The sequence below is a fragment of the Staurois parvus genome, unplaced genomic scaffold (assembly GCF_062004578.1).
Source record: "Staurois parvus isolate SC_StPar_1 unplaced genomic scaffold, SC_StPar_1.0 ptg000320l, whole genome shotgun sequence".
NCBI classification, from domain to species: domain Eukaryota; kingdom Metazoa; phylum Chordata; class Amphibia; order Anura; family Ranidae; genus Staurois; species Staurois parvus.
In genome coordinates this window covers 1,773,307-1,786,651 of record NW_028318116.1, presented here as the reverse complement: position 1 = coordinate 1,786,651, position 13,345 = coordinate 1,773,307, and the positions used below count along the sequence as shown (strand labels likewise).

At 43.6% G+C, this 13,345-nt stretch overlaps 1 protein-coding gene across 1 annotated transcript in view; it reads left to right on the top strand.

Moving 5' to 3' along the window:
- Nucleotides 1–13,345, top strand: part of LOC149457476 (oxysterol-binding protein 1-like) — a 49,913-nt gene that overhangs the window by 30,858 nt on the left and 5,710 nt on the right. The window contains exons 9-13 of the mRNA XM_089683698.1: nt 606–726; nt 878–981; nt 2,373–2,468; nt 2,545–2,711; nt 7,239–7,459. Of these exons, the coding sequence (XP_089539824.1) occupies nt 606–726; nt 878–981; nt 2,373–2,468; nt 2,545–2,711; nt 7,239–7,459 (709 nt within the window). The remainder of the gene's footprint in view (nt 1–605; nt 727–877; nt 982–2,372; nt 2,469–2,544; nt 2,712–7,238; nt 7,460–13,345) is intronic.

The following is a 13,345-nucleotide window of genomic DNA, read 5'->3' as shown; positions in this document are numbered from 1 at the left end:
AAATAATTACTTTGTAGTGCACAAGCCTCGCAAAAAACTAAAACATCCTTTCTTTTTTGTTCATTCAGGGACAAAAAAAAAAATCTAAAACCTTCAGGTTGTACTGCCACCTTCAGGACAGTGATTGGACACTGGCACACAAAAAAAATACTGTAGGCCAGGCCAAGGTATAACCCCTCCTGCCTAGTCATGGTCCTTTGTCATCAAGAAACTGTTCCAGAGCAATACACAATGTACCGCTGGCACTGGAGCATGTGCATATAGACAGGAAGTGGCTGAAAGAGGCTTGAGGAGATCAGCAGTGCCGAGAAGAGATTAAAAAAAAAAGACATTTTTTATAAAAGGAAAACATGGCAACTAACTGACACAGGGGTAGATTTATTAAAAGATGTGCATGGTAGCCAATCTGACTCTAACTTCAGCTTCTTCAATTAAGCTTTGGCAATAAAACGTGGAAGTTGATTGGTATCCCATAGTGCTATAGCAAATTAAATGTCATGCAGGTAGAGTTTACATCTACTTTTAAGTGAAAAGATTGAGTGATGAGAATTAATCATTTGTGGAACGTGTCAAGCACTGTCCCTGAACAATTGTGTCCTATACAGGTCAGCCATCACCCCCCTGCTGCAGCACACCATGCAGACTCTCGTCATGGATGGACCCTGCGGCAGGAGATCAAGATCACAAGCAAGTTCAGAGGGAAATACCTCTCCATCATGCCCCTCGGTGAGTGGCCCAGTCCAGATGTCTGAGAAAGCCCTCATTTATCCAGGTCAAACTAAAGCTAGTTAGTAGTTTATCACGTTCCAGTCTAGATGGGCATTCTTTGTAGGGAATTCCTATTGTTCTCCTCTTGATCATTTGCTTTTCCTCTTAGGTACCATACACTGTATATTTCACAACTCTGGGAACCATTACACATGGAAGAAAGTGACCACAACTGTTCACAATATCATTGTAGGAAAATTATGGATTGACCAGGTGAGACGTGCTCTTTATTTACAGAATCACCTCTCTTCTGTTCTTACCCTATCTGATATGCCATATGCACATAACGTCACTCTTGTATCAATAAATGGCCATTCTCCGGGGGGGCTATGGTTCTGTGGGCTCGCCTTGGCTAGCACCATTTCCATAAAAAGGGCATCTCCAGGTTCCATACTTCAGAAAGCATAGGGACTTAGTAAATCATTTTAATAACACAGTTTTGGGATAGATTACTGGCATGCCACTCCACCCCCAGTACCCTTCTGCTGGCTGCAAAATTCATGGTGCGCCCCCACCCTCCAGTAGAAAGATATGAGGCAAGAGGCTGTAAACCAATTGTCAATCAAAAAAACTTTGTGACCAATAATTATCCCGTTCCACGTAAAACTATCATAAACAGTTGTACATATAATGTACATAGGGTATTTTTGAATGCTAAAAAACATTGATAATGTAATAAACATCCATTGGATCTCTTGAAAATCAAAATTTGATGGATAGACTTTTGTGCCTCTTTAAAGTGGAGCTCCAGTCCCCAGAAGAAATTTTTTTTCAAAGCAGACCCAGGATTGTCTTTTAATTAGCAATTGGATAAAGTTATTAGTTATAGCCTTTTAATTACTTTTAAATATGTTAAAGTTTGCCTTGATCTCGGAAGCAGGCAGGCGCCATGCTGACTGTGGGCATCTGAAGCCCGCAAGTCTTTACTTCCTGGAGTTGGTGTTGCTGGCTATCCCAGCATACACCACTCGATCTTGCTTCCCCACACAGGACTTCAGTAAAATGGCGCCAAACTCCTCCCATTTGCATCCTTTCCAGTTTTGGAGTACCACGATAGACAGTCACTAGGAACCCAAAGTACTCATGGGATACAGGACCCGACATCCCAGGAGACTTTGCGATTCGCCTTAACACGTCATCGCCTAGGCGGCCAGGACCGGAAGTGCAGTCCTGAAACTTGATTTTAAGGTATTTAGAATATGAAAAAAAATAAGTTGAAAAATAAGTTGATCCAAATCGTGCTGTACAACACAGGAACAGAGTAAACAGAGGCACTTTAAAAATTGGGTGGAATTCCGCTTTAACTAGAGAAACCCATGTCAGCTTTACTTTAAAACCACTTCCAAAAATTTACCTCACCTTTTTCTGCTCTTGGGGAAGAAAAAAAGCTTTGAGATGCCTTGTAAGTAAAACTTGTACTGACTATCCTACCAGCTTTTATTGGCTGCTTTCTCTTTGGTTCATTGAAGGACACAGCCAAATAATTAGAGCGATGGCTCTGGTTGCGTCCTTCAATTTTCTCAATGAAAAGGATTTTATGGTACGTACAAAAATCTCATTATTTCAGTGATGTTTTATCATTTTATTTTTTTATGTTTTCACAGTCAGGGGAGATAGAGATTGTAAATCACAAGACGGGAGATAAGTGTAAGCTTAAGTTTGCTCCTTACAGCTACTTCTCCCGGGACATAGCCCGTAAGGTGAGTGCGTGACACTACTATATAACCTTTGTAACGGGTGCACTTGAGCTTCCTCTAACCTGCTGTCATCTTACAGGTGACTGGGGAGGTGATGGACGCAAGTGGGCGCTTGCACTACACTCTAATGGGGACGTGGGATGAGAGGATGGAGTGCTCACCTGTATCTTCTAGCAGTAATTTTGAGAATGGAGGGGACCGGGCCCCAGAGAGCAAGACACTGCTATGGAGGAGAAATCCATTACCGTATGTGCATGTTCAGTATAGTTTACTAGGTCTATACTCTCTAGATTATGCTGATCGTGAAATAAAATGGCACCAGTCCTTTTCCAGCAAACAGAAAAGCACTTAAAGTGGTGTTGTGTTTTGATGGTATACAATAGCGGGTCCTAAACTTGTCACATGTGTCCAATGAGGAGGGGCGGGGCCAAGCCACGCTCTGTGTGCCTCATTCAAGTATGCATGAATGCCCCCAAAGCAAGCGGCTTGTTCTGAGCAAAACCACAGAGCAGGTAAGTATGACATGTTTGTTATTTTCTAAAAACAAACAATTTTCTTTACAATCACTTAAAAAAAAAAAAATAAAAACACCTCCCTGTCTTCAAGAACTGGCAACTGAGAATCTTCTTTTTTTGGTCCCCTGATGTGCTTCTTTCCCCTGGGCCCCTACTTCACTACTATGTTATGTAGTGACTAAGGCACTGACAGATGGAACCACTTCAGGGACCGCTCAGAAATGTTGGATACTAAATATTTTTCTGAAGGTTGTAGTTTTTGACTCGCTGCCCACTGAAGAGGTAAGTCGAAGTATAAAGTCTTCTGGGGTTTTGCACCTTTTTTTTTTGTTTTCAAATGAAAGTTACCTTTAATTTATAAAGTTTATAGAAATTTTTTTTTTTAGTGTTCTTCGGAGGTAGATGTACCTGTGAAGTCTCTCTTAGAATTCTGTTCATTGGCCATTAGTCTTCTGTTTTCATGGCCTATTCTGCATAGGCCTACTAAGGAAGAGAATGGTTTCAACTGGATCAGTCACCTTTGGCCTTGAGATCCAGCATACATTGCTGTTGAGCACTGGATCCTGTGGGCAGTGGTCTCTGAAATACTTAGTATCTGGTGACCTTGCTTACAGGATGCTATAAGGTCCAGGACAGTGATCCCCTGAAGGGGTCTTTAATACTTGAAGACACCCACTGTGGGGTGTGAAGATTGGGTCTCTGGCCCTGCGTGAAGTGCCTCTATGTGGAACATGTTTAGCAGTCCCCCCATGATCCTTGTGTTTGGGGATATGGCAAACATATGTTCTTCGGCTGGAGTGATATACCAGCATAGCAGTGTTTAAAAAGGGACTCTTGGCCGTGATGCATGTGTGATGACGTTGTCACACATGACTGTGTGGGCACTATTTTGGGTTTCCCTCAGTAGGGGAATCACACATTTTCAGCAGCTCAGTGGTACACAGCTACAATGCAGCAAAGAGTGCAAATGCACCACCGCCAGGTCCTGTGGAGCCTAGTCGAAGTTCCGCTGTGTTATCCTCTCCTGACATTATCCAGGGAAAGGTGTTTCTGCCTCCAGGAAAGAGCCGCGCCCTAAGAGATCAGGTTTCAATTTGAAGATCAGGAAGTATCCTTTCATTCATCTCTGCATGAGGTTAATGGGGGCAGTGCCCCATGCACAATTCTACTCAAGGCCTTTGCAGAGGCATATTTTGTCGGCATGGAACAAAAAGATTTTGCTGGATTGCCACATGTTTCTGTCCCCCCGGGTGTTGCAAAGCTTGAATTGGTGGTTGGAAGTGTGGAATTTGGAAAAGGGAAGATCTTTCCCACCAGTGATTTGGAAGCTGGTAACAACCGATGCCAGCCTCTCGGGTTGGAGGGCTGTTCTTGAAGGGACCACAGTCCAGGGGATGTGGTTGCCACATGAAAAGATCCTTCCCATCAATATCCTGGAGCTTCGGGCGTGCGGCTTGCCCTGAGATTTTGGACCAGGCTTCATCGTTGGCCAGTCAGTGTCCAGTCTGACAATGCTACAGCAGTGTCATAAATCAACCACCAAGGTGGTATCAAGAGCCAGAGGGCTCAGCAGAAGGTAGATCTCATTCTGGCTCGGACAGAAGGGCATGTTCCAGTTCTGTCAGCAGTATTCATTCTAGGGATAGAGAATTGGCAGGCGGACTACCCCAGTCTTCGGCGGTTGTTTCCGGGGGATTTGCTCTGCATCCTGAGGTGTTCTCGGCAATCTACCAGCATTTTGGGTACCCGGACATAGATCTATTGGCGTCAAGGTTCAACATCAAGGTGGACAGGTTTGTGTCCAGGACGTGAGACCCTCTTGTGATAGGGGTAGATGCCTTGGTGATACCGTGGGATCAATTTTCCATAATCTATACCATTCCCCTGATTCAGTTACTCCTGCGGCTATTACACAGGATTCAAGATAAGGTGATTCCAGTGATATTAGTAGCACCAGCCTGGCCTAGGAGGTGTTGGTATGTGGACATTGTCAGGCTAGCAGTGGGTTATCCATGGCCTCCGCCAGATCAGCCAGACCTGCTGTCTCAGGGACCTGTATTGCAGCCAGCTTTACGGTCACTGAATTTGACAGCATGGCTGTTGAGACCCAAATCTTGAAAGATAGGGGAGTGTCAGACTCGGTTATCCACACAATGTTGAATGCAAGGAAGCTGGTTTTTATTAACATTTATTATAGAGCCTGGAAGGCATATATTTCTTGGTGTGAGGGTCGAAATTGGCACCCCCGGAAGTATTTGATTGGAGAAAAGACAAAATTCTCCCAATCAGGAGTAGAAAAGAAATTGGCTATTGGTACTATCAAGGGTCAGGTTTCAGCCTTGGCTGTTTTCTTCCAAAGACTGGATCGGTTTGTACTTTTTTTAAGGGAGTGATGCATACTGTTCCCCCGTGTCAGACAGCCCCTGTGACCTTGGGACTTAAACTTGGTCTTGGCAGTTTTACAGAAATCACCATGAACCTAGTAGGGAGATTCCATTAGTTCTGTTTTTGGTGACAATCACCTCTGCAAGAAGGGCATCGGAATTGGCAGCTCTTTCTTGTAGGGAACCATTTTTGGTTTTACATCACGATAAGGTGGTGTTACGGCCTCATCCGTCCTTTTTGCCAAAGGTAATTTCTAGTTTTCATCTTAATCAGGACATTGTTCTGCCTTCATTCTTTCCTAGGCCATAGTCGGCAAAAGAAAGATCTTTTCATGCCCTGGATGTAGTTCGGGCAATAAGAGTCTTTTTAAGAATGATGGCACAGATTAGAAAGACTGATTCCTTGTTTATTTTACCGGATTATCCCAGGAGAGGACAGACGGCATTTAAATCAACTATTTGTAAGTGGATTCGTAAGTTAATCATTCAAGCCTATGGTTTGAAGAGCAAGGTTCCACTCTTGCGGGTGAAAGCACACTCTACCAGGAGTGTGGGGGCATCTTGGGCTATCCTCCACCAGGCATCAGTTGCTCAGGTTTGCAAGGGTGCTACATGGTCTTCGGTTCACACATTCACATGGTTTTACCAGGTGGGTATCAGAGCCACGGAGGATTCTGCTTTTGGCCACAGTGTTATATATATAGCTGAATAGCTTCCTTTTGGGATTTTGGCTGTGTTTATTGTAATGTCACCCACCCCTCAAGGTTATCGCTTTCGGACGTCCCACATAGTCATTATTATGGCCCGTTCTGTGTCCTGTAATGTACGAGAAAGAAAATTGGATTTTTTTTCTACATACTTACCTTTAAAATCCATTTCCTGGAGTACATTATGGGACACAGAGGTCCTTCCCCTCTTTCTTGATTTTTTTATTGCTTGCTTTTTTGAGTACTTACTGTGTAGGAGGGGTTATATGGGGGAGGATTTCTTATTTGATTGGTCGGCCAGTGTCCATTCACTTATAGGTGGCATATAACCCACATAGTCATTATTATGGCCTGCTCTGTGTCCTGTGATGTACTCTAAGAAATGGATTTTACAGGTATGTATGTAGAAAAAAATCCAATTTTACAATGCTGATATTATACAATGAATAGGCCCACCATGAAAGTGCCCACACTCTGGATGAAGAAGCAAAGTGGGACTTTTGGACAGTAGCATTGTCAGTCTGGGGTGAGGGGAGTGTTAAATGAACTAGCATGTTTACAAAAAACAAATTGAAGCCAAACTTCAGCTAACACTTTAAAGGCAGTTACAGCAAACAGTTTGTTTTTCCTTTTGGGGTAAAGGTTTTACATAAATTAAGGCTGATCATTGTATGCACCGGTTTCAGTGGTAAATGGTTTGTCTTATCCCTGTCACTGCAAGAGAGCTTGTTCTTTTGAAAAATAACAGACATAGTGGCTGGATCACCAGGTGAAAATAATGGAAAGATAGTGTAAAAAAGAAAACCAATGCAGCCACCACATTTTAAGAATTGTTAAGGTGCAATATAATACATGTTTGCTTTTGGGTTTAAAACTGATTTAAAAATGTAGTTCTCTCATAGAAACAAAGGCAGGTGGAAACACCCAAAACTCCCATGTGGACAGGAATACAAGTAGTATTTGAATAAGGCTTCATTTATAACTAAATACTACATTTGAGTGGACTGGCGCCCTTTAAACATTACTGTTAAGAAATCATGCAAATGACATGACTGGAAGAATAATAAATAAAAGTCTCCAATATTCTTACCCTACTTATTCAAAGCTTCTTGTTTCCCAGTACAGGAGAAGTGGGCTTTAATCATTTGTTTTTATCATTGACTTTAGGAAGAATGCAGAGTATATGTATTACTTTTCGGAGCTTGCTCTCTCACTGAATGCTCTAGAGGAAGGCGTCGCTATGTCAGATAGCCGCCTGCGTCCTGATCAGAGGCTGATGGAGAATGGCAACTGGGATGAGGCCAATCTAGAGAAACAGAGACTGGAGGAAAAGCAGAGGACTGCAAGGCGGAAGAGAGAAGCAGACAGAGAGAGGGCTGGAGAAAGTGGTAAGAGGAAACAAACTCCCAGTCATAAAGGCATATAAGAAAATGTTTGAAATAATTCTGTATGAAAAATCAAAGAGAGTTTACTTTGTTTTCAAAGGTGACATGACTAATTGCTACATAATGTAACCCCATTTTTTTTTCCTGTTTTCGTGGCTCCAGTTTTCAGCCCCTTTGTGCTCCAGCTGGCGCTTCTGTTTACAGTGTGTGTTGGGGAGTATGGGGTGGGAGGGGGAAGATCTGGTATTGGATAGTCCTTTTAAAAAGTTCTCCAACCTACATTAATCCTATTGATAGAGTGGTGTCCACTTCCTCTACCCAAAATGTTAATTTATTTAGCTGATTGCCATATGTTATCTGGAGCAATGTTGTAAAAACTTGGACAGATTGCTGCAGACCTTGTTGTGCAGTGGCCAGACCAGAGATAGCCCAGCTCCCTCTACACCCTGACATCAGATGATTCTGGCCAACCACATCATGGATGATCTTACCATGTAGTTCAGTTGGAATGGCGTGTTGTCTCTGTTCTTCTAGTCTGTTCTTTGTAGCAGTATATAGCAAATGTGCTGTAGGTAGTGGGATCAGGAGTTTGGCGGCCAAGTCTGCCTTGGTAAAATATGAGGGGGGGCCACTGATATCTCTATCTTGTCTACACTGTCCAAAAGAAACACTTTGGCCAGTGTCCCACTTTTATTATAAAATTGTAAGTGTAGTTATTTTGGCATTGTTAAATAAAGAGTGCTAATTCTCAACTTTAAAGAACTCCAGAATAGGCAAAAAAAAAATCACCCATTAGTACACCCCCCCCCCCTACACAAAACACTAAACAGTTAATACAATTTTGAAAAACCTTACCACTTAGGAGAAAAGTCTAATTGAATTGTCATAACCTCATCCCAGTAATTCAAACGATAACAGAATCTGCTCTGCCAAGGACAAGGTATAATAGCCGGGATTACATCATATCCTCTGTTCTCTCTCTCTCTACAGTAAAAGGAAACTACAATTCCCATCAACCACAGGGAACTGTAGTGAATGTGGGAGGTTACAGTAGGCTTGTATATTTTGAATGTGTCTTGAGAGTCTCAGTCTACTCACCACTTCAAGTGGGGCTGAATTACATCACTGCTTCCTGGAGAAACCACTAGAAAAGGGATGTGCCAATACTAGTGGCTGGGGGAATAGGAGGCATAGCAGCCACTGGTCTTACAAAAAGGAAACCAATGAGAATTAACAGTTTGATTTGAAAATGAATAGGATATTTCAAAGCAACTACTGAGAGAGCCAGAAGATGAATGACATATTCAGTGAAGATAGGAAATCAACAAGGACATAAAGAAGTTTTTGCTGGGAGTTCTGCTTTGAAGCAGCTCTGATGCTCAATGTGTTTTCTTTATCATACATCCCAGGACACAAGTGACCTTCATATCATTTCAATAGGGTTATGCTGCCAGCTTCAGGTGATTGGAAACTGGAAAAAGACAGGAAATGCCGCCTAGGAGTAGCTTCAGTTATTCTGCCAGTGTCTTAGGTGATGGTCATCCTTGTGTAGTCTCTGTAAATGATATATTTTCCAGATAATATGTTCTCAAGTCGTCCCAACTGGGAACATGAGACTAGGTCATCCAGATCTGATGCCTATGGCCTATTTCTAAGAGGAATGGAACAATGACCGTGCTTCAGACATGTGGGGACAGCCTGTAATATGATCCTTCGACACTGGACCCTGAACAGTTATCTATTGTCTGGAGGACCAAACAGCAGGGTGCTTTGTAGGTCAATGATGGTGATCCCCAGCTGGGGAAGTCATGTCCGCAAGGCCCTAGTGTTGTGCCAAGATTGGTGACATTTGGGCCCCCACAAGTTGTGTGGTGTGGACTGGTGAGTGCCCTGGTATTGGGTCCCTCAGGTGGCTGTATCCTAGGGACAAGCACTTTTACCCAGGTGTTTAATAAAGATGTTTTACAAGCCCATGGACCAGTGCCAGGCTGCCCCAAAAGCTACAAGACTGTAGTGGTGTTTAGGGGTGGACCGCGACTTTCTGGCGCAAATGCAAAGGGCTCTCCTATTGCTTCACTCCCCCTCTGTACAATTCATATGCAGGCACAGTGATGTTAGGAAGGGAAAGCTGAGAGAAGGCTGCCATCTTGGAGAGTCCCATGTGCTGTCCGAACTGGAATTCCCAGACTTTGCTGACTAACATGGTGGACACAGCAAGTATTGTTTTGCCTGGCTACAGTGCTTGCCTTAGGGAGGTGGTTTCTGATACTAAATAGTGGGTCCTACTCTAGTACAGCCCATCCAAAAACTGAGGGGTATATACAGGTGTTTTATATTTGCTTTCCCCTCATCTGGCTTGGGACTGCTTCTCATAGCAGGAGGTCAAATATATTGCTGGTGGGCCATGTCTCAGCGATGGCTATTATCAGGTTGGAAGGAACCTGGCCTTAGTCCCTCTTGCAATATCTTCCCTGGTGGTTTTTATTCCTTCCATTTTGTCTGGTCTTTCCACTTACCTCTGGGGCATCTTCCTTCTGTTCCTTTGAATCAAGGGAAGAATTTTCGGCTTCCATTGCTGGCCTACAGAAAAAGCTTGCTGGAGTCCTTTTTGGTTTGCATTGCCTGGATTACAAACAGAAATGCTCTCCTTCCCCTCCTCCCTTTCCGTTGATGGAAGAGGAGACCACTGAGGAGCAGCTAAAGGCAGAAGTGGAGGGGGTGAAAATTTTCTGAAGGATGGGGACGTGAATCATTCCTCCGTAGACTGAACCCTGAGATTGCTAAATCTCAAATCTAAAAGGCCTGTGTTGGTTTTCTCACAGAAATGTTGTGGACCAATTTAAAATGACCACTTTCAGAATCCTCTTCACGTTTCTTAAGATTATGGGTTTGGCTGAATTCAAAGAACAAAAGGTATACCACTCAGGCAAACAATCCGGATCAATCCCCAGCAGGTGCAGGCTCTGGCTCTCCACCACACACAATACAATAGGAAGAAGGGTCAGCCACACACATGGTCCTGTATTCATGTCCTGGTGTTTTGTGTATCCTATGGATTAATAAATACACACTATATTCATCTATCCTCCGGAGTGCAGCTGACCCTTCTTCTTATGGGTTTGGCTAGCAGCCACCGCATCCCAGTCCTTGCCTGTAAAGAATGTATTATACATGGACTGGACTAAGAAATGGAGTATGCCAGTGGTGGACCCAGCAGTTCCATTTCTCAATAAGTCTCTTTGTGGTTCCACTGGACAAAGCGCTGGTATATAAAGATACTTTGGACAATTGTCTGGAATCTTTATTTAAAGACTCCTTCACTCTAGTGGAAACCGCCTTACAACTGGCAATTGCAGCTGTAGAGGTGTCAGAGCCCTAAGGGCTTGGTGCCTTCTAAAAGATAGGGATCCTGACCATAGGGATACCGTGTCTGACAAATGTCTGGAGAAATCCTTGCACTTTATTCCATGGTGGGTGCCCTGAAGGCCCACTTAACAAATTACTCATTTGGGTGTTTTGTCTGTGCACGGAATTACATTTTATCTATAGATCACTCTGGGAGGGGGGACTTTGCACTTCTTCACAGACATTTGGACATTGCAAATGATTTGTAAGATTTCTTTCAACAGAGGTCCGAGTATCATATTGTGTGATGACTCAGATCCTTAACATCACCCCACATTAGATGTTGGCCTGAGTTCCTACCTGAATGTTGGAATATGTAGGCCTGGTTATGAATACGATCCAATTGTGACTAACCCTTACCCCAACCTTTCTCTGGGAACTGGGTGGAGCTGCTTAAAACTCTGACACACCCCTGGATTTGGCATTGTATTAAGGTTCTGGGAAAGGTGGTTGCCTCATGCTGCCCAGTTTCCTACTTTTGCCCAGTTTTATTCCAGGCTCCTCCAGGAGGACACAGTCATTGGACCCCCTGATGCATTTACACCCCAGAACAAGACTGCCTTTGGGCTGGTGGATCTCCTTGCAAATGCTGACGACCAGGGCTGCTGTTAAAAATCACAGGGCCTCCAGTCCCCCCCAAAAAAACAAGCACAGTTTACTATGCATTAGTGAATGAACACAATGAGTGATCAGTATTGACTTCAGGAAAGGAAGGGGCTGGTAGATGTGACATCCTTTACGGATCCTTCAGAATTATCCTTTTGTGTGCTTGCAGCTGCAGGTGGGAAGGTAAGAAGAGAAGCCAACAGCACTGTGGGGGTGGGGGCACATAAGGAAGCCTGAGCAGCATGGGGAATTGTATCGTGTATAAGGAGGATGCTGGGTGCGGTGGCATGGGGGCAATTACTGGAACCGATCCCTTGTAAACCAGTGGGAGAGAGAGGAGAAGAAGCCAGCTTTTAGCTGTTGCAGAGTGCCACATGGGGGATTGGTTCCAGTAATTGCCTGCTTCTCCACATTTGGATGGAAGGTGATCCTGATTGCCCCAGTCTGGCCCAGGAGGATGTGACACTCAGATATAGTAAACTTGGTGGTGGACGAAATGTGGATTCATACCGATCAACCCGACCTCTTGTCGCAAAGTCAGATCTTCCTCTTGGTCTCTGGCTTAAACAGCATGGCCTGGGAATAACAAGTGTATGCAATTGTCATCCTTACCTTTCTGAAGGTGCGAACTGTAACTTTGTGGAACATTTATGATCAGACTTGGAAGTCTTATTTTGCCTGGTGTCTGTATGATGTTTGTGCAGTCAGTTTACCTGAAGGTAACTGCTGTGGTGACTCTTTGTGCTTTCTGAAGGGGACCAGAAGGTTCATGCAACTTTGAAATCTACCATTTCTTGTTAGATCTGTCAGCTTATTTCTCAAGGTTGCAGTCTGAAAAGCAAATTCCTGCTTTTCGCAGTTATGGCTTATTCTGCCAGGAGTGTTGGTGCTTCCTGGGGTATTCAGTATTAATCTTCGGTAGATAAGTTTGTAAAGCTGCTACCTGGTCTTCGGTTCATACTTTTATGAATTCATGCCGGGTGGACATTTAGGCTTCTAAAGATGTGACGTTTGGTTGGCAGGTATTGCAGGCTGCTGTGCAAGGCTCAAACCTGTTCTCGTTTGTTTGTTTTGGGGCCTATTTGGCTTGTTGCCATTTTTCCCTCCGCTCATACGCCGTGCTTTGGGACATTCCACAAGATGAAAAAAAAAGCAGTTTCTTCAGAACACAAAAGGTAATCAGGTATTCTTTACAAAGAGAACACAAGGCTAAGAAAAATTCCCTTGCAAAGTGAATAGCCTATTCGTCTTCGGTAAATCAACACCATGTGATCAAGGCTGGCTTGGCTTTAGGATCTTCAGAAGTAGATGACAGAACATAGATTGCGGCCTTCTGAAGAGAAAGAAAGATGAAAGCATTGTCCAGAGAACAGCTTTTGATTACATCCTGTCATTGGATGAGGCACCCATGAGGATGTAGTGGAACCCAGAGGAGTCAAATTATCCTGAGCGGGGACCGCACAGATACACAAATGCATTTGACACTTTTTTGGGTTTTTTTTTGTTACAGAGTCCTATTGTGCCCAAAGTGGTGGAGCACTTAAGGTGTCATGGTGTTTTGAGTACCCACTGATTGTGCAGACCAGGACCTTCATCCATTATTTGAGACAGTTTGTTCTATTTTTACCTTTTGGAACTATTTATATTATCTGTGCACCTGTACAAGGACTCGCGTATATCTTTATTTATGTCACTTGATGTATATTGTTGTAATTAGCGTGGCACTTTTGATTTATATAATGGTAGACTTGCCTGTCAAACATTGCCCTCCAGCACTTGCACTCCAGCTAGGCACATGCGCTCCCATCTTCCCCCAGTCTTCCTTCTGAATTCGCTCTGTTCGAAGACTTGAATGGCTAGGCCATGATGGTGTCACTC